We start from the raw sequence: 26,900 nt of genomic DNA, 5'->3' as shown, positions 1-26,900 counted from the left end.
GTCCAATGAGGATTGTTATTTTCTTGTTTACAAGATGCCACATCTGAGGGCAGCTGACAAATCCTGAATTTCTGTAAAGATAACTGTCCAGAGATTTATAAGCACACAGTGCTTCACCACTGAACAGCGAGGGAAAGTTTATGAGGTAATTATACACATCTGGGTATTCCACCTCTGGCAGTTCCATATCCACTGACACGGTCATGAAAACTACGTCCGGTAATCGATAAGGGTCACTAATCTGTAGGTCGTTTATTTTAGACACACATCTAGTTATCTGTTCATTAGAAAAATGAGCCGTGTAATCCATCGGTTGAAATTTATCCATTTTGTACACGAGCGCAGCAGCATTCAGCGGTGTTTTTTACCGACAAGATGGCGGCTGTGTACTTTCCGGTCACGTGACTGCAAGATCTCTATAGCGAAGAGCACAAGCATCACCCACGGCGCACCAAGGCCTGGAGGGAACCGATGCCCAAAACTGGGTCCGGAGCTACACCACAACCGGCGGACAAAAACACTCAAAACAAACATCAGACTACACAAACACAAAAGGGAAAATGAAATGAGACGCGGCAGCCAGAATATGCACAGCGTACTCTCAACCGGAAACAGAAATTACCTAAAATTCAACAAATTTTCCATCAGTCTATTATCTGTAGCTGCTTATCCTGTACAGGGTCGCAGGCAAGCTGGAGCCTATCCCAGCTGACTACGGGCGAAAGGCGGGGTACACCCTGGACAAGTCGCCAGGTCATCACAGGGCTGACACATAGACACAGACAACCATTCACATTCACACCTACGGTCAATTTAGAGTCACCAGTTAACCTAACCTGCATGTCTTTGGACTGTGGGGGAAACCGGAGCACCCGGAGGAAACCCACGCGAACATGGGGAGAACATGCAAACTCCACACAGAAAGAACCTCGCCGGCCACGGGGCTCAAACCCAGGACCTTCTTGCTGTGAGGCAACAGTGCTAACCACCGTGACGCCCCTCAACAAATTTTAATGCTTAAAATGAAGAATGTAAACAAACCGGCAAGCTGACGAGCAATTTGTGAAAAATGCTATAATAATTCTTGAAAATTAAAAAAAGATCCATTCTTGGCACCAATTTTAACCCCCCCCCCCCCCCCCCCCCCCCCCCCCCCTGATTCAGAGACTCAGATTGTTGGCGCGCCCGCGTCTAAGACGCACTATTTCGAATAATGAACACGTTGTCGAGAGGGGCAGGGGCCAATATGGACCAGTGTAGGAAATGGGTGCCCGCCCCACCGGAATGAATTTATAAGTTGCCAGCCCCACGGGCGGTCCCTCTTTGAGGGGGTTCATCGTTCTCTCAATATTTCATCATATTGAAGGACTTTTCAAGACATTTTCACTAGATTCTGTTGGTTTGCTTACCGACGCGGGCACGGCCATATTGTTTTCGCTTAGAAATGAAACGAGCGCTCTGATTGGCTGTTGCTTCGAAGGTTCAGCCAATCAGAGAGCTCGATACACACAGCTCAGTGAAATCCACCCCAAGTCTCCCCAAGTCACATCTATGTCTGTGACTTTGAAAACCAGCGTCCTACCACATGAGTTGTCAAAATATCACATAAAATTGATTGTTAATTGTTCCAAATATCTGAAAATGTTGTATGATTATCTTGGGATAAAAACCACCTGAACCAAAGACCCCTCAGAAACGAAAACAAACTGAAGAAGAGAGAAAGAAAGCACAACAAAAATATGATAAAGACAAGAGAAGGAGAACTGTTGTGGACAGTTGGAAGCAAGAGTTTGACTGGCTGGTATCCGATGACAACAAACAAACTATCTACTGTAAGGTGTGTAAGAGCTGCATATGGGCCCTTGTCTAAACGAAAAACCCCAGATAGACTTAGGAAATATGCCAATGGAGCTTTTGTCACTGGTTCTATCAATCTGAAGCATGATGGTTTGGCTGATCTCAAGCAACATAGGTCACATATACATTTATATACATGAACACCAGTAATAAATCATAAAACTAAACTGAATATATGAAATTACATGCATGATACAACATTACATGCATTGCCTCTTTTACAATTTTTTGAAAATTATGCGATATTCCGGCGGATTATAGTTGAAATTGGGGCGGGCAACTTTTGAGCAGGGCAGGCAACTTTTCAGAGTTGCCTGCCTTGTGGTCTGGCTGATATTTTCCATGAATTTCCTACACTGGTATTACTTGACTTCATGGTCTCAATATCGAAAATCTTGCACAAATATGCAACTTCCAACATAATTATCTGCATATTCAACAGATTTCAGCATCGGATGAATTTGTTTTGACCGCCGCCATATTGAATATATGTCGGACCCGTTCGTGTATTTACGCCGCCCCGTTTGTAGCATTCCAAGCGAGTAAAACCTGATCCAAGTCTTTTGCTAGGTGGCATCTTACGGTCTATGTAGGAATATTCGAAAGAGACTAGAAAACATGGATAAGAAAAAAAAAATATATATATATCTATTTTGCCATTCTTCGGCAGAAAGAGAGTACATTCACCTGAAAAAACTGATACCCCTGATACCCAAGGTAATTAGTCATACTAGATTTACAACTGTTGTATCATTAGTATCAGACATTATTAATTTTCAAACTTCATAGCCTGAATTTGAACCCAAGATTGAAGATTCAGCATCCCATCTGATTCTCTGAAATTAGAAGTAGAGATGATTAGAGACGAGCAGAATTAGACCGTCACAGCATGCAAAAAACAAACCCATTCTTCTGCTATAATTTACAAGGAGGAGATAATATAGATGTGATATATAGTGGCCTGTGGTTGAATTCCAAAATATTGCCACTGATTAAACAATATCTCAATATATTTGGTTGAAGCATTGATTTTTGTCATCTACATTGCTTCATATGGCTTCTAATACCAAAAAAAAAAACCCAGAGTTGAGAAGAAAAAAACAGCCCCTGGGCTGCCCCAGCTGTTCATTGGGCTCGCTTCGCTCACTAGGTTCGCTTCAACTGAAGGATAATCACTGGGCCCCCCATTGTAGAAATGGGCCCCTGTTTTTTCCCAGGAGGGGCCATGTGGGCCCCTTGATCTGCAAAACAATCTGAGTCTCTGTTGATTCAGCAACATGTTCCGCCATTTTGTTTTTCTCTGCTCACGGTATATGAGCTGATAGCCTAGTAGTAAATTAGCCAATCAGAGCATGCGATTGCTTATATCCAGTGAATGTGGATAAAATAAAAAGCTTTGTCCCAGATCATTCCCCCCGTCTTTTTTTTTTTTTGGGGGGGGAGGATCTGTCTGTCCTGAAGCCTATCCTGTGACCGAGAACTTCCTGACTAGAGCCACTTGGAGACTCCTTCCATAAATGTTAACCATCGCCTAACGGAAAGCTTCACCATATCGCCATTATCTGTCTCTTTGGCCCACTTTACACGGGGACGGTCTGAAACAAAAACGCAAAAGTCCGTTTTCGTTCTCACTTTTTTCCGCGTCTACACGACCGTTTTCAAGGAGGAAATCTGCGTCTATACGGTGACGCATAAATGTGTGGAATTCAATTGGATGTGCATGCCAGGCGGCTAGGTGGTGCTGTGAAAGACCTCCGCTATGTCTGCACGCATGCGCAACGTCTTCCGTCTTGTCTGATCTGCACATCTGTGCCGCGAAAACTTTGACTACTCTGGCTATGGTAAGTAAGAAAGTAAGTAAAAAAAGTAAGAGCATACTATACCTGCCTCTGTTCATTAACGGTATATGTGCAGATTCAGTATAGATGTTCAAAGGACTCCTGGACGTTTATTAAAGCTGCCAGAGCAGCTTGAAGGTCCGTTGGATCGATGTAATCAGACATGCTCTTACTTTTTTTACTTACTTTCTTACTTCCCGGGCTGGCATGTACAGTATATGACATATGTATGACGTAAACGCGTACCCGACGTGAGCAGATCCGAGCAGAGTTTGGCGTATTGGGTAGTTTAGGCGGATATGCAACGGGGGCTGTTTTTAACTTATCCACTCTGGAAGGCGTTTTCAATTTTTTCCGTTTTTCAGCCTCGGAAACGCCGTCCCCGTGTAGACGAAAGGCACTTCCGATAAAATACTTAGTCGTTTTTACCCGACAGCGTCCTCGTGTAAACGGGCCCTTTGTTAAACTGCGACGTATTTTTAAAAATCTGTTCGTGGAGCAACCATCATTCAAGTCCTTGTGAATGAGCTGTTACTCTGGAAACGATGATAACGCGTTCAAAAAGTGTATAACTTTTACTGACCGCTGGCATTGTTGTCAGAGCTGTTCTGTTACAGACAATTAATTAACTCCGACTGACCAGTCGTCAGATTTGAGGATTAAACAGTGCTGTGGTAGAAAACAAGAGTAAACAAGCCTCAACCTACAGTAACAAAGTAGAATGAACACAACTGCGGTCTGCACTTTGTATGGCTTGTTGCTCTGGAGGTCTGTGAAAATATTTGTGTGCCTACATGAGAGCACGGACTGCTTTAACGTTGCTCACTCGCTCTGATTAGCATTGTGACACAGATGGTGCGCGACAGTTTGTGATTAACTCGGGACGGAGCAGCTGGGAGACGTGCCAGTGGGCCACAGTGGTTGTGTGTGTGTGTGTCTGCCTGTGTCAGCCTGGTATGAAAAATGGGTGTGTGTTGTTTTCTTTTTCCTCTGAATGCTCTTTTATCATTCAGAAATTTTGATAGATCCAGTTGGTACATGCTGGAGTGTAGAGAGAGAGAATATTAACAACGCAGCTCATTCTAATGAGAGAAGTTGTTTTAGGAATTTTGAGGTGACCCTCCTTCAAGCATAACTCCCCCAGCAAGCACTCGGAAGCTTACACGTGCTTTTGTAACTTTTTCATCCAAGTGTAACGTTTGCAATTGTGTGCCTTGCAGAAGTACTTGCCCCTTTTAATTGTCCCACGTTTTGTACTATTACAACCTGGAATTGTAGGTTTTTTTTTTTTTTAAATTTTATTTTAATCCTCCATCATCGGGAATCCCTCAAGACGAGTAAGATTGCCCACTATAGGTTAATCCTTGTGCACCCTAAGTTGACTGACTAGTCTAATGCGGGATGCACAGACTACGGGCCTCTGCATGCTCTTGCGACAAGGCTTTCGCAGATAGCTTTTCGCAGACAGTTGTAATTTATCGTTGAGCGGGGAGTAATAGGCGTGCGCGATGTTATTCACCGCCACAACGCAAGGGGGTGCGAAGTTGCGAAATCGCTAGGAGTAGTTGGTGGGTGTGGTTAGTGGAGTGTTTATCCTCCGGTTACTTACAATGACTAGAACTGGAGTCGTATAGATGTATGTACTTCCTCGCTTCCGCTCTTCGTGCTGCTCCATCTTCGCTCGTGTTTTTAAAAATGGCGGTCGTGAAAACAAACCAAACCGGGAAAGTAGGGAAGCGGAAGTGCGTGTACAGCGGATGTAGAGTGGACCAATCAGAGCCCTCTTGTCTGCGACGCTGTCTGCGAGGCTTCTGCGGTGGTCACAATTTTTGGGAGGTGCGCGCAGAGCGTCTGCGAAGGTGGGGGGGCTACGCAGACGCTGTCTGCGACGCCATCTGTGAGGACTGCGTTGTCAGCATAAATTGGCCTTACTCCCACACGCGGCACTGATGAAATTCGTGGGTTTCACGTGACATCACATCCACTAGGGCTGCACAATTAATCAAATTTAATCGAAAATCGCGATTTTGGCTGCCACGATTAAATTAAATGAAAATCGCGATTTATTTCCCTTTAAAATCCGAGCTCTGCTGCATATGATTAAGCACTTTTTGACCAGTACTCCGCCAAACCATTAGGGGGCGAACCGACACATGTAAGGTTTCATTACTCCGCCTAAATAAGCAAGCAAGCCTTAGGCGGAGTAATGAAACCTTACATGCGTCGGTTCGCCCGCTAATGGCGTGAGAGTAGGTAACAGATTGAGGTGAGAGAGAAAAGCTAACTATGTCAGAACAACAGACTATTTAGCACTGGAGGCAATGCTGTGACCTGCCGTCGCTCATGTTTAAAGCCAGAGCATGTTGATAGGCTGCTCTTTCTAGCTAAAAACTTGTAGGCCTCAGTATAATGCTATGTAATTGTTGCAACTGAGTTTTCAGTTCCTTCATCCTTTGGTAATTTCTTGGATAAATTTCATTTATTTGTCATTTGGAAATCAGAATTTCTCTTTTAAATTTCATTCTGTACTGAAAGCTGTTCATATCGTTTGTTTGAATTAGGGGTGGGCGATATGGCAAAAATGTCACATCACGATTTTTTAACATAAAATCTCGATTTCGATTTTTTAATCACGATCTTCCATCAGAAAAAAAACAAACAAACAAAAAAAAAACCAGGCATTTTGGGGCTACAAACCTTTCTGAACAGATTTTAATTAATAGTAGCAATTTTGCATGTGCAAACATTGTAAACACACTGATAACACTGATAAAGTGCACTATTGGTTGTGAAGACAACAACACTAAGGTGGGGTTTACATTAGACCGTATCAGCGGATCATCAGATTAACGTTTTTAAAACGATAAGTGTGCACACAGCAACACCAATACACGATTCGCGTGCACACAGCAACACCAATAGACGGATACGCTCGGCTCCGCAGGCATCCTGCGCTCCAAATCACTCCGCCCTGAACAGCGAGTGCCCTCTGGAGGGTGCGCACTCCGGCCCTGCGCAGCTCACAGAGCGCGCGAGTATAGCGCACGAGCAGTGATTCGGGACTGAGCCGCTGTGTGTGTGATCCCAGTGCATATCACTTACCACTTGCAAATGGAAGGATGGCAAGCCTAAAGACAATCATAACTACAGAGTAGCTCTGTGAGCTACTGATGCAGTATTTGCATCAGTATTTGCAGTATTTTCATACTTTTATACTCTTTAATGAAAGGTGATACAAGGCGGAAGTCTGCGCCGTTTTTCAGCAGTCGCGTCACATGACCAACGCCAGCGAATCAGGAAGGTGGATGTCACAGTGACGTTGTCCAATGACGACGCCAGCTAGAGCTCAGCACAGCGTATCCGCGTATTCTCAATGTTTACACAGCACCGGACCAGACACGATCTGGATTGAATACGTGGACGCTGGCGGATTCCCGTTTCCCGGCTTTTCCAGGCGGTTTCATGTAAATGGACAGTGCATCCGCGAAGAAAACGAGACCGATACGGTCTAATGTAAACTTGGCCTAAGTAAACATCACTCTGATAAAGTGCATTCTTAGAATATAAAAAAGAAAGTAAAATATGAAATGTTGAATAACACACAGTCTTCGGTTATTTTGAAATGATTTAAGTATCAAAACACCAAATAGCTTTTTGAAAATGGTCCAGACTGGTGGCGGGGAGGCTTCTGCATAGCTTTATTGTGGCTGTTTGAATGTTGCTAGCACCAGCCTCTTGTGCTCGAAATGTAGTTTATATTTAAAGAAGCTTCCCCAAACTTGACAGCCAGAGACCTCTGCACTCTGCCCAAAGAACCAGCGCGGGCACGGCGCGCCACCTCGGGATAGAAACGAAACCTAAGCGGAGCCCCGCGGCGCGGAGGCGTGCCGCGGGGCTCCGCTTAGGTTTCGTTTCTATCCCGGGCTCCAGCCCGACAAAGAGCCACGGTGCTCGGCTTTAGTTTCGTTTTCCCATCGGCGGCTCCAGCCTCCCCAAGCTTAGAATGTGTAGATTCCATTTCTGACAATAAGTTCTGTTTCAGATGCATAATTCTGCAATTTCCGCCCGTTTTCCGCGATCGCGGATTTTCAGTCCCTCTACAGGTTAAGGACGTCTTACATCTGCCGCGTCGGCGGGAACCAGCATAGAACGTCAAGTTATTGTACCCAAAGGGAAAAAAAAAAGTTATTGCGCTCATTGGCCAAGGCGATCTATACGATTTCTCCACTTTGGCAGATCGTCTGCAATCTTCTACTTGTTCTTATTCTTAACGATTTTATATCGTCAGATCGCACACCCCTAGTTTGAATATAGTGAAATAAAATTTAAGTGATTTCCCTAACATCAGGAATAATCGTGATTAATAATCGCGATTACAATTTTGATCAAGATAATCGTGATTATCATTTTTTCCATAATCGTGCAGCCCTAACATCCACCTCATTAGTTATTCAGAACTTTAGCTGGTGGTCTACCAAAGCTCGGTTGACAAAGCATTTGTACAAAGAAGGTGCATTGCTCGCATGAAAAATGCCTTACGCTTGCATTGTTTTAGGTTGTTTGAATCAATCAAACCATGAAACTGAAAAGTTTCTTCAGGGTTCCCCGCGAACTAATAAAAAAAAAAAAGGGTGAATGAACACAGGATTTCACAAAAAGACGTTGAGAAAGGTGGCTTTTGAACCTCTCGCGGAAATCGAAGGGAGCCGAGTCGAAGCATGCTCGAGTTTGCAGTGATCACTTGGTGAAAGGTTTGTATCTCCCTCTCAGCTACGTCCTTAGTGTTTTCCAAGTAGGTTTCTTGCTGTCTCGTTATTTTATGGTACTTTTTTTTTTTTTTTTAAGTCATGAAGCACTAAAGTCGCCAGCTGTTTCTTCGTTTACTCCTCGCTCGATGGCCGCCATACTGAAAACAATGCGTGTCTCGCTTTCTTTAACAGGGTGTCCTAGCAGTCTTTTCAACAAGTCTTTCAGCAAGTGCACGTGATCAAAACAGTCACGAAAAATAGTCTATATGCATGAAGGTCGCGACAAAATTCTTACCCAGCCATACAGTTACAATGCGCAGTGATCACTTCTCCGTCTTGTTTAACTAAGATCCAGGTCTTTTAAAGGGGTTTCTGATGATCTTTGTGAATGATTTACCTGAGAGGTAAGAGCCGACACAAGTGAGAATCAAGCGAATTGTTTGTTTACACTTCAACTTGCAGCGCTTCGTTGTAAAGATGTAAACGAAAACAATACGGGATTCATTCGGCAGCGACTTGATAGCGAGGTCCTTTACCCAGCCACATACAAAAAAGTTGTAAGCCTCCATACTCTTCCACACTTTCATCTGTTTTGTGGTGTAGAAGGATGTCTGCAACACCAGATAGTTCGAGATGTCGGGGAACTCGACTGAAGTGTAGTTTTCAAGATCGTATGACAAATCCTTCTTTCCCACATTGTAGGGGTCGATTCCATTGCACACAGCAATCTTCTGAATATACAACCCCGATTCCAAAAAAGTTGGGACAAAGTACAAATTGTAAATAAAAACGGAATGCAATAATTTACAAATCTCAAAAACTGATATTGTATTCACAATAGAACATAGACAACATATCAAATGTCGAAAGTGAGACATTTTGAAATTTCATGCCAAATATTGGCTCATTTGAAATTTCATGACAGCAACACATCTCAAAAAAGTTGGGACAGGGGCAATAAGAGGCTGGAAAAGTTAAAGGTACAAAAAAGGAACAGCTGGAGGACCAAATTGCAACTCATTAGGTCAATTGGCAATAGGTCATTAACATGACTGGGTATAAAAAGAGCATCTTGGAGTGGCAGCGGCTCTCAGAAGTAAAGATGGGAAGAGGATCACCAATCCCCCTAATTCTGCGCTGACAAATAGTGGAGCAATATCAGAAAGGAGTTCGACAGTGTAAAATTGCAAAGAGTTTGAACATATCATCTACAGTGCATAATATCATCAAAAGATTCAGAGAATCTGGAAGAATCTCTGTGCGTAATGGCCCTTTTCCACTACCCTTTTTCAGCTCGCTTCAGCCCGACACGGCTTGTGTTTCGACTACCAAAAACCAGCACGACTCAGCTCGCTTCAGCCCTGCTTAGCCCCTAAAACTCGCACCGTTTTGGAGTGGGGCTGAAGTGAGCCAAAGCGAGCCGAGTGAGGCTGGGGGCGTGAGCAGACACTCCCCTGTGCACTGATTGGTGAGGAGGAGTGTCCTCACATGCCCACACACACCCCGCGAGCGCGCTGGGATCTGTAAACACCGCAAACCCGGAAGGAGAAGAATTACGAATTGCGAGAATTTCTGAAGCCTTATGCGCCTCGCCTCATCTATATGCTCTTGCCAGTATCTGTTGGCGTTGTCGGTGACAACAAGCCACAGCACCAAGACCAGCAACACTAACGACTCCATGTCCTCCATGTTTATTGTTTACTATTCGGGTCGTGAGACTACCGCTTAAAAGCTCACTGATGTCACTGTTTGCGCTGCTTAACGACATCACCTGACGTCCACCCACTTTCGCTAACTCCACCCAATTTGTCCACCCACTTCCAGCCAGCACAGTTCAGCGCGGTTGTAGTCGAAATGCAACTCCAACAGCCCCGCTCAGCCCGAATCAGCACGGCACGGCTCAGCCCGACTCAGCCACGTTTGTAGTGGAAAAGCGGCATAAGGGTCAAGGCCGGAAAACCATACTGGGTGCCCATGATCTTCGGGCCCTTAAGGCCTCTGCATGCTCTTGCGACAAGGCTTTCGCAGATAGCTTTTCGCAGACAGTTGTAATTTATTGTTGAGCGGGGAGTTATAGGCGTGCGCGATGTTATTCACCGGCACAACGCAAGGGGGCGCGAAGTCGCTAGGAGTAGTTGGTGGGTGTGGTTAGTGGAGTGTTTATCCTCCGGTTACTTATAATGACTAGAACTTTTTTTTTTATAATGACTAGAACTGGAGTCGTATAGATGTACGTACTTCCTCACTTCCTCAATCAACCGCTCTTCATGCTGCTCCATCTTCGCTCGTGTTTTTAAAAATGCCGGTCATGAAAACAAAACAAACCGGGAAAGTAGGGAAGCGGAAGTGCGTGTACAGCGGATGTAGAGTGGACCAATCAGAGCCCTCTTGTCTGCGACGCTGTCTGCGAGGCTTCTGCGGTGGTCACAATTTTTGGGAGGTGCGCGCAGAGCGTCTGCGAAGGTGGGGGGGCTACGCAGACACTATCTGTGACACCGTCTGCGAGGACTGGGTTGTCAGCATAAATTGGCCTTTAGACGGCACTGCGTCACATACAGGCATGCTTCTGTATTGGAAATCATAAAATGGGCTCAGGAATATTTCCAGAGAATATTATCTGTGAACACAATTCACCGTGCCATCTGCCATTGCCAGCTAAAACTCTATAGTTCAAAGAAGAAGCCGTATCTAAACATGATCCAGAAGCGCAGACATCATCTCTGGGCCAAGGCTCATTTAAAATGGACTGTGGCAAAGTGGAAAACTGCTCTGTGGTCAGACGAATCAAAATTTGAAGTTCTTTATGGAAATCAGGGATGCCGTGTCATTCGGACTAAAGAGGAGAAGGACGACCCAAGTTGTTATCAGCGCTCAGTTCAGAAGCCTGCATCTCTGATGGTATGGGGTTGCATTAGTGCGTGCGGCATGGGCAGCTTACACATCTGGAAAGACACCATCAATGCTGAAAGGTATATCCAGGTTCTAGAGCAACATATGCTCCCATCCAGACGATGTCCCTTTCAGGGAAGACCTTGCATTTTCCAACATGACAATGCCAAACCACATACTGCATCAATTACAGCATCATGGCTGCGTAGAAGAAGGGTCCAGGTACTGAACTGGCCAGCCTGCAGTCCAGATCTTTCACCCATAGAAAACATTTGGCGCATCATAAAACGGAAGATACGACAAAAAAGACCTAAGACAGTTGAGCAACTAGAATCCTACATTAGACAAGAATGGGTTAACATTCCTGTCCTTAAACTTGAGCAACTTGTCTCCTCAGTCCCCAGACGTTTACAGACTGTTGTAAAGAGAAAAGGGGATGTCTCACAGTGGTAAACATGGCCTTGTCCCAACTTTTTTGAGATGTGGTGTCATGAAATTTAAAATCACCTAATTTTTCTCTTTAAATGATACATTTTCTCAGTTTAAACATTTGATACGTCATCTATGTTCTATTCTGAATAAAATATGGAATTTTGAAGCTTCCACATCATTGCATTCCGTTTTTATTTACAATTTGTACTTTGTCCCAACTTTTTTGGAATCGGGGTTGTATCTAAAGCAAGCAGTGGCTTCTAGATTACAAACATACTCCTGATAACTTATCACTAGTTGTTTGCATTACGGCAACCATTTTAGTTTGCTTGACCACCAGCAGTTTTACTGGAAGTGAAATCGCTAAGAAAAGTCATGTGACTGAAACCCAATAATTGGTGGCAGCAGCAGGCAAAGGAGCCCTTTCACGTTTCTTGTGCCGTGAGTGCTTTTCCTCAGCTTTTTGGGGTCTCTCAAGCTCAAAGCAAGCAACGCCTTCGCGGACAGCTCTTCGCCATCCTGCTCTGTCACGGGCAAGGTCCTCCCGGTTGTTGACACTGATGCTGCATGATTTCAGACAAGCTTTTAGATTATCCTTAAAGCGTTTTCTCTGACCCCCTCTGGACCTTGGCCCTCAGCTGAGTTGACTGTAGATGACTTGCTTCAGAAGACTGGAATCTTCCATTCTGACGACATGTCCTGACCAGCGGAGTTGACTTTTTGAATCATCATGGCCTCAATGCTAGTGCAGTTGGCCTCCTCCAGAATGCTGATGTTCATTCGTCAATCCTGCCAGCTGACGCCCAGGATACAGCGGAGACGTGGCTGATGGTACTTTTCAAGGGTCTTCAGATGACGCAGTCCAGGACTCTGAGCTAGACAAGAGAGATGGTAAAACAACTGCCTTGTACATCAGTGTCTTTAGTATCAGTTCTTATGCCTCTTTCCTCAAAGACTGTCACACAAATGACTGAAAGCATTGCTGGCTGCCTGAAGACGATGCTGGATTTCAGCATCCATGTCTGCTTTCGCTGAGAGAAAGATGCCTAGGTAGGGGAAGCTCTGAACGTTCTTCAGTACAGTCCCGTCAACCTTAAGAGAAGGACAGGCTGATCCTTGACCAGGAGCTGGTTGGTAGAGGACCTCTGTCGTCTTCCCATTGATGGAAAGGCTAAGTCTCTGGTACGCATGATCGAAGGTGTTCAGAATAGCTTGAAGATCATTCGCTGCAGTAGTATAGACACCATTATCAGCGTACTGAAGTTCAATCACAGATGTAGTGTATGTCTTGGTTTTCACCTTTAGTCTCCTCAGATTGAAAAGACCTCCATCCGTTCTGTAAACAACTTCCACACTGTCTGGGAGTCTGTCCAACAGGTGAAAGATAGTTGATGTAAATATGGAGAACAGAGTGGGAGTGATCACATAGCCTTGCTTGACCCCTATCCGCACCTCAAAAGGCTTACTGTCCCCAGTATCGCTGAGGGCCTTAGCAGTCATGCCATCATGAAGTTTAAGTATAGAGAAACTTCTCAGGACAACAGTATTTTGCTAGAATTCACCACAAAGCTTCCCGGTTGACTGAGTCAAAGGCCTTAGTCAGGTCTATAAAGGCCATGTAGAGCGGTTGGTTTTGCGCCCGACACTTCTCCTGTAGCTGGCGGACAGTAAAAATCATATCGATCATTCTTCTATTGGGTCTAAAACCACACTGGGACTCTGGGAGAAACTCTTCTGCATAAGGGTGTAGACGATTGGCTAGAGTTCTAGCGATAATCATACCAGCAATAGCAAGGAGGGAAATGCCACAGTGTGTGGTTTTTTACAAAATTTTTTTTTTTTTTTACAAATAAACAGAAAAAATTACATACGTAAGTATTCACCTCCTTTGTTGTGGAAACCCCTAAATTTCCAGTTGCCATCAGAAGTCACAGTACTTCAGTGAAGAGCAAGGAGATATCAAAAACAAACCCAGGATCAAGTTTGGCCTTAAACCAAAGGTTTTTGATTTTATAAAAATATCTCAAATTCTGACCCCCACAGAACACAATTAAATCCAATATCCTTCCTCTTCCTAGGGGTCACCATAGCGGATTTGTTCCACATATTTGCTTTGGCATAGGTTTCACACCGGATGCCCTTCCTGACGCAATCCTCCCCAATCTATCTGGGCTCGGGACTGGGCTTGGGACTGGCCCCAAGTATGCATTGTCTTGCACAAAACCAGTGGCTGGGTGTTTTACCGAATCTGCATGTCTTTGAACTGCGGGGGGGAAACTGGAGCACCTGGAAGAAACCCATGCAGACACGGGAGACCATGCAAACTCCCCCATTAAATCTACTATTAATAAATGAAAAGAATATGGCACAACCAAAACTACCTAGAGGATGCTATCCACAATGTCGTACAAGACAAGGATGGCTGTGGTCAGAGACGCGACCAAAAGGCCAAGCGTAACTCTGAAGGGGCTGGAGAGATGCATAGACTGCTGCTATGTGAGAACCAGCTTTTTCCATAGTCCAGACTCTCTACACATGTGAAATTCTGATGGAGTTTGCCAAAAGGCATTATGGAGACTCAAGCATGTAGAAAAAAGCCTCTTTGGTCTGATGCTACATTTAGCACCATAAAGCATGGTGATGGTGGTATTATCTTATCTCATTATCTGTAGCCGCTTTATCCTGTTCTACGGGGTCGCAGGCAAGCTGGAGCCTATCCCAGCTGACTACGGGCGAAAGGTGGGGTACACCCTGGACAAGTCGCCAGGTCATCACAGGGCTGACACATAGACACAGACAACCATTCACACTCACATTCACACCTACGGTCAATTTAGAGTCACCAGTTAACCTAACCTGCATGTCTTTGGACTGTGGGGGAAACCGGAGCACCCAGAGGAAACCCACACGGACACGGGGAGAACATGCAAACTCCGCACAGAAAGCCCCTCACCGGCCACGGGGCTCGAACCCGGACCTTCTTGCTGTGAGGCGACAGCGCTAACCACTACAGGTGGTATTATTATTGAGAATTATAGTGCCAGTCAGGAGTTTGGACACACCTTAGAATTCAGTGTTTGTTCTTTATTTTTATTAAGAAAGGCACTTTGCTTCTGTTTACTTAGTTGAGCAGTTCTTGACACATGGATTACTACAGTTGTCAAATAGGAGTATTTACTGTTTGATCTCAAAACGTGTTAAGAAGGCACCTTCCAAAGTGTGTCTTAACATGTTGTTAAGAGGCACTTTGGAAAAGTTGTTCCAAAGCGCTTTTTTTTTTTTTCCCCCCTCTCCTTCTGGACCATCTGGAAACTTTTGAGAACGTGCTACAATAGGAACGTCAAACAAATTCTGTGTGTGTGAAGTTAACCAATGACCGGCCTTAAACCTTTGTCCCATGCAGGGATGGATTTCCCTGTGGATGTGCTGGAAGCCACAAGTCACGGGGAGCTAGAGCACTCGGCTCATAGCTATATGAATGAGCTGCTTTACTCCGACCCGGACCACGCCCACTGCTTCACACTGCCCAGTGGGAAGAAGGTAATACTGTTATATTTATAGTACGACAAATCCTTAATGAGGTGTAATGCTATGCTGATTAGCCTAAAATATGATTTGATATCTGGAATTATTTTATCCATCATGTCCATTCTTGCCAACTTTGTGAACTCATGAACAAAATGTGAAAATTGTACATAGGATGCATTTTTGTTTAGATGTATGTATAATGATTCAAGTATTTTTGAAAATTCTAATCGTTCTGCACAAGCATGTTATAGTTACTCTCTGGCATTGCCTTTGCAGACACTCTGTGCGGATTACTACCGGTATATCCAATCCCAGTCAAAAGTTTGGACGCAGCAGCTCATTCGTAGGTTTTTCTGTATTGTGACTCTTTTCTACTGAAGACAACAAAGCTATAAAATAGGTACCCTATATGGGCACATGTGGCTACTGCTTATAAATAAAGTTTTCTCATACCATGTCCATACAGTAAATATAGCATATATACATATTATCGATTATACTCTCGTCATCTCTTGCAAGCATCACCAAGCTGTGAGCAGCATCAGGGCTTGTAGTGTTTTGGTTACCGATTTTGTTTACTGCGTTTTTTTTTTTTTTTTTTTTTTTTTGTTCAAAATGCAGTGCTGTGAACTAGATCTATTTTCAAAATGGTAAGAAAGCACTTGTTCATGAATTGTCTTGGAAGCATTATTTAGTACTAATGAGCACATTTTGTTTCACAAGTGTAGTGTAAAGACTCAAAAAATAAAATTAAAGCGAAAAGTAGAAGTTTGATATCGGCTTTTCAATATATCTGCCAAAAAGCTAAAAAAAAAAACTTACAAAACCTTTCATTTGACCTTTCAGAAGGACCAAACACAAGCTGCGATAATCAAAAGGTACATTTTCTTAAAATAAACACCACTTAGTCGATATCGAATCGGTAGCCTTGGCGAACCGCGAGGTGACTTTCGTTTATCTTTTTATCTGCCGATTATCTTCCGATATTCCGACGTTATAACGAGGTTTCTCTTATTTCGTTTCTGGTTCTGATTGGTTCCGAAGTTTATCAAGAAGTCATCGGGTAAACGAACTTGATCAGGATAAGTGCTGATTGGTTACGAAGTTTCGCTATTGTTACTCATTCTTGCAACACGATGGCCTAGCGGCTTCAACACTCGTTTTTGTGTACCTTTTGATGACGCGAGATCAGTTGTTTCGTATCGCGAGATCATGATTCGCCATTCTGGTGATTTGTAATGCTCATGCGTATGCACAGTGCGCGATTGTTACACTCATCCTTCCATTCTTGTAACACGATGACATGGTGGCTACTGCCTCGCTTTGCTTCTATGGCCCTGTCCACACGGCAACGGATTCAGGTGACTCCGATACAATTGTTTATCGTTTCGGCCTGGCGTCCACACGGCACCGGCGTTTTGGGTGCCCAAAACGCAATCTTTTTGAGAACGGGTTCCAGAGTGGAAAGATCTGGCAACATTGCTGTTGTGAAGTCGTCTGGATGAGTAGAACGGATTTGTTTACGATGACGTCACAACCACATGACTGTGAGTGCTTCACGCCAGGTAGAAGTGTAACGAACTCGATGCGAGTTGTCAACAAATCCTATAACTTGGTTCATGAAACGCGCTTACAAAATATTTTCACTGTGAATATTTATTGTGTAATGGTGCAAAGTGAGAGAGAGAGAGAGAGAGACTCTGCCCTTAGGGCAGAGTCAATCCTGCCAGCAAAAATAGGGAAAAAAAGGAGCGATCTCACCTCTTCAGATGTTGGTTTACAGTAAGTCCTACAACACATTCCTCAAAAAGGGCGTAGAAGAGCAAATTAATCCATCAACGTGTAGCATTCAATTTATTCCGGACCATTAAAGACGCCGCCTTCCGCGTAGAATCATACGTCATCCTCGCCGCCATATTGGATAGGTCAAAGCGGAGAATAAAGATTAGCTGCGTTTAACTGTACCGTCCAAACGGGATCACATGGGATTACCTTTCACAGGTGAGACTGGAAAAATACTTTTCATTGTATTTGGTCATTATAATGTAATTTTACGAACAGATTTTCCTGACTTTGTGGCTAATATGAAGTCTCGCGCATAATAGTTTATGTGCATGCGTCCTTACTTCTTCTATTGTTCTGGTGTCTCCGAAGGGACCGTCTTACAGCGCCCCTAGAGGTGTGGCATGTGTATTGTATCGTTTTCAGCAAGCGTTGCGTTGCCATATGGACCTGATATTTTACTGATCGTTGCCCATTTGGACGTGATATATTTTTAAATAACATCTCGTTGCCGTTGTCGTGTGGATGTAGCCTATGAGGCAATAGCCACAAAAACGACACATGGCACATGCATTGAATTATGTGGTAAACAAAAGAAGTGTTTTTAAAAAAAACCTCCCAATGTTTCATAATTTAGATTCTTCAAAGTAGCCGCCGTTTACCTTGACGCTTTGCATTATCTTAACCAGCTTCATGAGGTAGTCACCTGGAATGCTTTGCCTTGTCAAAAGTTAAATAGTGCAATTTCTTGCCGCCTTAATGCATTTGAGCTCAAACAGTAAATAATAAAAATAGAGTAAACGGCCCTGTTCCACAATTGCAGTAATCCATATTATGTCAAGAACCACTCCGCTAAGTCAAGAGAAACGACCTCCATCATGACTTCATATCTTATTGACTTTTAACTAATAAAAAAACCCCCCATCAAGTTAGAAGGTATGTCCAAACTTTTGACTGGTACTGGAGCTCCATGTCGGAGTAACGCTGGTATTGCAGAACAGTAGTCTTTAAAGTTGCAATAAACATCGTCAGAGCTCTTGTTAACTCCTTGCTCATGCAAGACCTGGCAATCAGCTCCTGCAAGGAGTTCATTTCTTGTTTCAATTCCATGTTCTCCATCCAGACCTGTGTCTAAGGCTACATCCACACAACAACGGCAACGAGATGTTATTTAAAAATATATCTCGTCCAAATGGGCAACGATCAGTAAAATATCAGGTCCATATGGCAATGCAACGCTTGCTGAAAACGATGCAATATACATGCCACACCTCTAGGGGTGCTGTAAGATGGTCCCTTCGGAGACACCAGAACAATAGAAGTAAGGACGCATGCGCATAAACTATTATGCGCGAGACTTCATATTAGCCACAAAGTCAGGAAAATCTGTTCGTAAAATTACATTATAATGACCAAATACAATGACAAGTATTTTTTAAGTCTCACCTGTGAAAGGTAATCCCATGTGATCTCGTTTGGACGGTAAACCTGTTGGTACAGTTAAACGCAGCACATGAATCTTTATTCTCCGCTTTGACCCATCCAATATGGCGGCGAGGATGATGCATGATTCTACGCGGAAGGCGGAGTCTTTTATGGTCCGGAATAAATTGAATGCTACACGTTGATGGATTAATTTGCTCTTCTACGCCCTTTTTGAGGAATGTGTTGTAGGAGTTAAACCAACATCTGAAGAGGTGAGATCGCTCCTTTTTTTCCCTATTTTTGCTGGCGGGATTGACTCTGCCCTAAGGGCAGAGTGTCTGTCTCTCTCTCTCTCTCTCTCTCTCTCTCTCACTCTCTCACTTTGCACCTTTACACAATAAATATTCACAGTGAAAATATTTTGTAAGCGCGTTTCATGAACCAAGTTATAGGATTTGTTGACGACTCGCATCGAGTTCGTTACACTTCTACCCGGCGTGAAGCACTCAGTCATGTGGTTGTGACGTCATCGTAAACAAATCCGTTCTACTCATCCAGACGACTTCGCAACGGCAACGTTGCCAGATCTTTCCACTCTGGAACCCGTTCTCAAAAAGATTGCGTTTTGGGCACCCAAAACGCCGGTGCCGTGTGGACGCCAGGCCTAAACGATAAGCAATTGTATCGGAGTCACCGGAATCCGTTGCCGTGTGGACAGGGCCTAAATCTCCTCCTTCTAAAGACAGTAATGTGCACGATGTTAATGGTAGAGTATTTGCATGGTTACGACTTCCTGGTGCATGTAATTTTATAGCTCATACTGAGGAGCCCAAAAATATGGCCAGGTCTCCGAGTCGGATGTTTGCATGACTGTGTGTACTGTACATGCTTATAGAGAACAAAGCAACTTTTCTTTCCACCGGTAAACATTTGCTTTGCTGTTTTTAGATATTAACTATTGTGCACTGGATTGTTAACTACTCTGCATTACCAATAGAAAATGTGTATTTCTGCAAAGCCTTGTCTTTCACGGGTGTATTTTGCCAGGATAGCTTGTGTGTGTATGCAAATGTGTGGAATTAAACTATAGAAAGTGGAAATTTTTAAAGGCGTTGCAGTTTAAGAACTGACAGGGTGATGTTAAGTTCCAAAAATGTACAGTGTCTTGTATAAGTACACAACAAATTTAAAAAAGAAAAAAATCCACTCCCCTCGGTCAATAGGTGTTAGAATTACCATCGTCTCCAGGCCATCCTTAAAAAAAAATCCGTTTCCTGTCCACCGGGTGAGCAAAAAAATTTTCAGTCGGGAGGGAGGGATTTATTATTTTTTTTTAATATATGGATGGATAAGAAATCGCAATGCTGTTTGCTTTTTCTTTCAGTACTTTTTTATTACAAAAGCGGACACATTTAATAAAATATGACAGTTTAATCAACTGAAACTTGTACAAAAACTTTAAGTTAGCATTTTAAATGCTGCCTGCAACATTTGCAAAACTTTTACAAAGGTACTTAAAATGTCCGACACACGGACTTTTTGTAGTTCTAAATCGACCGTTAGGCCTAGTTCGGATGAAATTACACTATTAAAATGATCACTGAATGATTTTCTGAATCTTTACTATTTTGTTGTTCGCTAGAATACCATTTTGCGATTTCACACTTAAGCAAATGTTTGAAAACTCCGGATCTCCTTCCTTCATGGTGGCTGCTATTTTTTTGTGCCGCACGGCGCATGCGCAGAGCTGATTCAATTCTATATTCTGCGCGGAATGCAGGGCTTTCCACAAGCGCCGGCTGCCGGCATACAGCCGGCTACTTTAATGACTATTATTTTTGTAGCCCACAGGATCTAAATATTAATTTTTAATTTTAATAAAATTAAATGTTTATCTAACGGACTGACAATAATGTCAAACTGAACCGCACTCATTTTATTTTATTTAAGTTGTGATTCGCGCTGTTTGTACCGATAATAACCACAAATTCCCCGCCGACTTCGTTGATTAAGGGAGAGTAACTCATCCGCGTCCCCGACACGTGGTGTGCGCGCGCGTGCTCGGCGGAGGCAGTAGTGTGTCGGGGCTGTCGGAGGGAACAGAAGCAGAGATAACGCTTATTTTGTCTCCGGTAAACCAGTCTTCTCTCGTTCAATTACGTGCTGGCATCAAAAGACACCGTTGGTTGTAAATGAAACCAAACTGAGTCGTTGGAGTGTATTTGCATACACAAATGGAGAAATGTTGGCTGAGTGTTTAATTGTGTAGCCACCACTGCAGACCGTTGTTGTTGTTGTTGTTGTTGTTGTTAATTCATAGCATGCTCAGTTGCGTGAATGTGTCATGCACCGAAAATAAGAGATTTACAAGCCAGGAACGCCTCATGATGCAATACGTAAGAAAAGAAAGATTTACTGCCATTTTACTTTGTATTTGAGTAAAGTGAATAAATAAATGGTCTGTGGAAAATACATTTAATCCTGGGAACTGCGTGCACAGGAGTTTATTTTGTGTTTACTCCCCCAAACCCCCCCGGCTGGCTACTTATTTGTCATGGCTGGCTAGTACGAGCCTTAGTGGAAAGCCCTGGGAATGCGTAAATGTCAAGTTCGAGTTTAGATTTATGAACCCGAAAAAAATGTCAAAAAACCGGCGTTAAAAAAAAAAAATTTTCAACCGCACAAACGGCACTCACCCGGCCGGTGGACCGGAAACAGAACGTTTTTTAATAATGGCCCCAGTTACATCTCTTCTGAGATGCGCCTCAGCTTTCACTGTGTTCTGATATTTTTGCTTGGCCTTCGACTGGGTCATTCTAACACCTTCACGTTTTGTGTAGGTTCATCACGATGTACGCTCGCCGGCCACTTTATTAGAAGCACCTATACTCCTGCTGTTGCATACAGTGATCTAATCAGCCGATCCCTTGACAGCAGCACAATGCATAAACTCCTGCAGATCCAAATCAAGAGCTTCAGTTCATGCTCACTTCAAACATCAGAATGGGGGGGAAAATTGTGATCTCTGTGGCATGGATGTTGGTGCCAGATGGACTGGTTTGAGTATTTCAGAAACTGCTGGTCTCCTGGGGTTTTCTCACGCAAAAAAGTCTTACACAGAATGGTGCGAAAAACATCAAGTGAGCGACAGTTCTGTGGGTGGAAACGCCTCGTTGATGAGGTCAGAGGAAAATGGCCAGATTGGTTCGAGCTGCCAGGAAGGATATAGCAACTCTCAGGGATGAAAGTCTTCCGGATTTACCCGGAAATTCGGATATTTGACAAAACTCTTGAAAATCTCCGGTTTTCCGAATGGAGAAATTTATTTTTCGGATTTTTCGCGTTCCTAGACGCGGCGTAATACTTCGCATCGTCCTTGCATGAGCGCGGTCCTTAAATAGCCCAAACATAGTTCATTGATTAAAGATGGGTGTTTTTTGTTAACGGCGCGCCTTCAGGTGCACGTACTAAGGCGCGCAGGACTGACACTGTTCTGCACAGGCGTAACACAATCGCACTAGAACGCATGTTCAAGCTGCCAGTGTAGCTGCGGTCTTTTTAGTTGCGAATTACAAGTATTTCCTCATGTTAATAATTCGCCATGTCAAAACAAGCAAAACTTTCCTCCTCCTTTTGACGTGAAGAGAGGTAAGCAATTTATGATTTTTTTTTTTTCCATCAAAGTTGCAAAGGTTTCGAAGCTAAGTTTTTGTGCCGTTTCTAGAACACAACATCAAGAAAACGTGGAAGAAACAGCAATAATGGAAAAACTGGTTTCTAAGCTGCCTAAAACTAGCAATGGTAATTATTTTTTGTTACATAATGTACTCAGGCTGCCAGTCAGTGTGTGACCCCGGGCCCTGATTTACATGAGACATTTGGTATTCACTGGTGTGTTTAAATTTACAGACAATACGAACTAATGTCAACAATTGGCTTCAACTCGCATAAATGTGAATTGGAAATGTTTAGTTCACTTTAGCTTCTGCAAACGCACAACTCTACTAAAAGATTGATAAACGAGGCTCAGCGTCCCCAACATTGAAACCTGAAAGCTTTAGAAACTCTAACAGACCTTTACTTTTTAACAGTACTGTTTTGGGATTTTGCTGAGTTTACCTTCAACTGTCTGGTCTTTTTTTTTTTTCCCCCAAAGTAATGAACTGTATTGCCAGGAAAATCACCGCGTTTTCTAAATGCACTCCTGAAAATTACTCATTAACTAGGGGAATTAAATTTGATATTTTTGACATGTTAATCATTTAATGTACATGAAAGAAAAAGGCTTAAAAGTTCTAACTTGAAGTACTAAAATGCACTAGAATGCAGGGTTTTGCGTGTTATGTTATTAAAATACTTTCGGAGGACATTGCCCCCCCCCCCCCCCCCCCCCCCCCCCCAATCTTATGCCATGTACACACGTAGCCGGGTATTTTTAAAACCGAACATTTTCCCCCTCTCCGTTTATAAAAATGTTTTATCCACACCACCTCGTCTTCGAAAAAAATCCCTTCCACACATAACCGAACATCTGCGTTTTCAATCACATTCATAAGCATTCCAAACCTGTAGATGGCCATTTCCCCAAATCCTCCCCCCTAATCACATCGCCTGTGCTCTTGGAGCAGTAGTTGGGCTTCTAAAATTAAACATGTAAATAGCACCTGCACAATAATTAACGCTTTCAAGGCACTACTCCGATCCATTACTCTTTAGCTAGCCGCACACTACGCCGATTTTCAGCGTACCGAGCCAACTGAAGTCGCGAGTCAGGCATAAAGACTAGTTTTCGATGGTACAGACTCATCTCACAGCCGATTCGAAAAACTAATCGGGAGCCAGACTGATCGGCGAGAGTCGCTAGCAATAGCCAATCATATCTTTCGCATATAACACGTGACATCATTAAACACAATTTCTAGCGCGAGAAATACGTGTTGGTAGCACCTAATGCAGGTATACACTGTAATTCCATAGACTGAAGCTTTATCCATAGACACAGTGGGCTGGAAAGCCACTCTGCTCAAGTTGTGTGGCTGAATTCCAAATCGCTTTAACTCCCCTATATAAGTGCACTATTTAAGGTTGGGAATAATAGCTCATGCAGCCTAGATAGTGCGCTCCATGTTGTGTCATTTGTAATTCAGCCTGTAGCATCTTCAAGTGTTGGATTTAACAGTAACTATATCCAATAGCCAATCACAAAGCTATTAAGTTGTCACGTGTCGCTTCAATCGCGACTGCACTCGTCAACAGTCGGGGGATATGTGCGTGCCCTGTCGGGAGTCGGCTCTGAAATGGGTCGGTTCGGTACCGCGTGGATCGCCGTGGTGTGCGGCTAGCTTAAGTCCATGCTTAATCTGGCTTCTGCAGTAAACAAAGGTCGCACGTTTGACGTCAGGGCAGATTTGTTGTCATTTTTTTGGCGCAGATTGTGACGTTCTAAAACGCAAACCTCCGGTTATCTCTGTCTACACGAAAAGGCATACACGGAGTTTTCAAAAATCTTCACTTTGCCCGGAGTTTTTTTAAATATTCGTTTTTGATGTGTTTTCATGTGGATGACAGGCCAAAACGTAGAAAAATATCTTCGATTTAGCAGATACCCGGCTACATGTGGACGGGGTCTTAGTTTGACTTTCAAAAGTTCAGGGTTTTTTTTTTTCTTTGCTCCACTTTCATCTCTAAACTCTTTACAACTGTGGTGAGCAGAAAAGCATCCCAACATGCAACAGCAGAAGACCAGATTGGGTTCCACTCCTGCCAATCAAGAACAAGTTCCTGCTAAAGTGGCTGGCGAGTGTATAAGTTTAGGTTGTAACATTGCAAAATGTGGAAATATTAAAGGGGTGGGTGTAAATACTTATGCAGGGCACTATACAGTAGGGTTATGACTGTGTGAAAGTGTTTTTTCAAAATTTCTACTTTCCTGATGTTGCATTTGGTGAACTTTTACTCATGTATTACTTTTTTGAAGTTATTTTTATTGGGTCATGCAAAAACCTCCCACACCCAACATCACCTCACTTTTGATAAATACATTGCCCAAGCGCGAGAATCCTGGATGGAGGGATGATTTCAAGTTCCTCTTTGAACTCTGTGAAGCATACAAGTTTTACCAAAAAGAAGTAAAATGGCCTCAGATCAAATGGTGCAAACTGCCTTCACTTCACAGTGCCAGATGGAATTCAAGAGGGATTTTTGCATTAATTGCCTTTTTCCTCCTTTCCAAGTGGAGAGAGAACTTGAAACTCATTTGCAATTTCATTGCAACCACATGGGTACAGGTCTGGTTTTCTAATCAGCACTATTCACAGAATGTTTACGATGACCTGCTCTCGGCCATCTCAGAACTTAGGTGGTGTTTACATTAGACCGTATCCGTATCGTTTTCGTTGCGGATGCACTGTCCGTGCACATTAAAACGCCGGGAAACGACTCCACAGGCGGAACAGTTTGAATCCGCCAGGGCCCACATATTCAACCCAGTACGTATCTGATCCGGTGCTGTGTAAACATTGAGGAACGAGGATACGCAGTGCTGAGCTCTAGCTGACGTTGTCATTGGACAACGTCACTGTGACATCCACCTTCCTGATTCGCTGGCGTTGGTCATGTGAATGAGCAATACAGGAAGTGTGTTGAGGAAGTCATTAAGTGAATGAGCAATACAGGAAGTGTGTTGGTTACCGTAGCACTAAATAGTCTTGTTGTAATCGCAAAAAACGGCCGTTCTGCGAGGTGAAGAGTGTACCGAACACTGTTAGATCCTTCTAGCATAAACACGAAGGCCATACACGGTGTAAAAAAGGTGTCATTGTAGTACCAGTACCGCCGATAACAGACTGGCATCCTTCATTTTTTACAACGACATCCTTCCACTTGCAAGTGGTGAGTGACTTGCGCATGCCCGATATGCACCGGGATCATGTGACGTGCTGTCTAATTAGTCATGTGATTAGCGTATCCGTGTATTGGCGTTGCTGTGTGCACGGGGAACGGTTTTGTTGCGGGCACAGAAATTTTGTGTGTACGCGAATCGTTTTAAAAACGTTAATCTGATGATCCGCTGATTCGAAATAATGTAAACAGGGCCTTAAGTGTTCCAAAGCTGTGAAATGCTTCACCACTCATTGGGTAAAGGAACCTTCAGTGCTTGATGTGCCTCGCTCCAATATAGTGGCTGAGCGAGGTGTAAAGCTGATGGAGCAGATCCACGCCACTTGCAAAACTGACAAATATCTGAACAGTAAATTTATCAACACTAATTCAGACATTTGAAACCCTTTGCTGCAGATCTTCAATAATATATTATTTCTAACTACTTCTGCCAATGCTCTGGTTCATTTTGAAAATATATTTGGTTTACAGACGATTCTATGACTCAATTTGCTGTTTTAGCAATGTGAGGCTTTTGTGAGGTTTGCGGGCGTCATTTTTCGTTGTTTAAATAGTAAATTACTTAAGGTGCGGGAGTTTTTTTCAATGTATGAACAAAAAAAGGTTATTTTTGTGAGTTTTAGGCTAAAGTTCATCATTTAAACCCACAGGCTTAAAAATCTAAAATGAGCATACCTGCCAACCTGTACGCATCTTGCGTAGCCGCTACGAATTTTTACCTCGTTGTACGACTGTACGTTTTCACATTAAAAAGTACGCATATCGTCCGAACTCGCATTTCAGTCAAGTTCTTGCTGAAGTTGATACCGCTGATCTGTGAGAAAACTCAAGGCCAGAATGGAACGCTTTGCCCAATCCCCCCGCCCCTCTTCCAGAGCGTGTGGCTCTGCCCTCTTCACCCCCTCCTCTTCCTCCTTCGCGTCTCTGACTTGAGTGCAGCGGTGCAGCCAGGTGGCTAGAGCGAGTCGGGGATTGAAACGTCGGTTAGAGACGCCGTTTTTATATTTGTAACAGAAACAGTTGAGTTTCACGTGTACTCGAGCTTCCTAGCCGTTATTTTGTGCATTTACAACACCAACAGTACAGGCTAGTTCTTCATTTAACTTGGAAGCCGTCACTCGAGGTTGCGTATTCGATGCGGTAACCAACGAAACCTGATTACAATTCCTCTCGCGCTCTCATTGAATCACTATGATAAGTACCACTTTATTAATGTGCTCAACAAAACGTAGCGTGTTGTATATCTTAAGGGCAGTCGGTAACTTCTGTCAGTGGTAGCCTAGAATGTTTGCAGATGATGTGAAGTCGAAAATTGGTCATCCCTCTTATGAAAAAACCTGTGTGGTACTGCAGTATCAAATGCTTTTTTTATACAGTATTACTGCAGTAAATGCAATATTTCGAATGCAAATGCAATAGTTTGCACACGAAAAAGGCATACTACAAAATACTGCAGTGTACTGTATAATGCAATATTTTTACTGTATAATTCAATATACTT

General features: G+C 43.4%; 1 protein-coding gene across 4 annotated transcripts in view; it reads left to right on the top strand.

The window, feature by feature from the left end:
• The window catches only part of LOC132895243 (soluble lamin-associated protein of 75 kDa-like), a 100,695-nt gene that overhangs the window by 31,713 nt on the left and 42,082 nt on the right, over positions 1–26,900 (top strand). For 2 of the 4 annotated variants that reach the window (XM_060935606.1, XM_060935605.1), the window contains exon 2: positions 15,168–15,304. In XM_060935606.1, coding sequence (XP_060791589.1) covers positions 15,170–15,304 — 135 coding nt within the window. In that variant the 5' untranslated portion in view covers positions 15,168–15,169. Of the gene's footprint in view, positions 1–15,167; positions 15,305–15,568; positions 15,636–26,900 lie in introns of those variants that run through there. The other 2 variants (XM_060935607.1, XM_060935608.1) reach the window with 2 other exon arrangements.

Source organism: Neoarius graeffei, chromosome 12 (genome assembly GCF_027579695.1).
Source record: "Neoarius graeffei isolate fNeoGra1 chromosome 12, fNeoGra1.pri, whole genome shotgun sequence".
Lineage (NCBI taxonomy): Eukaryota > Metazoa > Chordata > Actinopteri > Siluriformes > Ariidae > Neoarius > Neoarius graeffei.
This window is presented reverse-complemented; position numbering and strand designations above follow the sequence as displayed.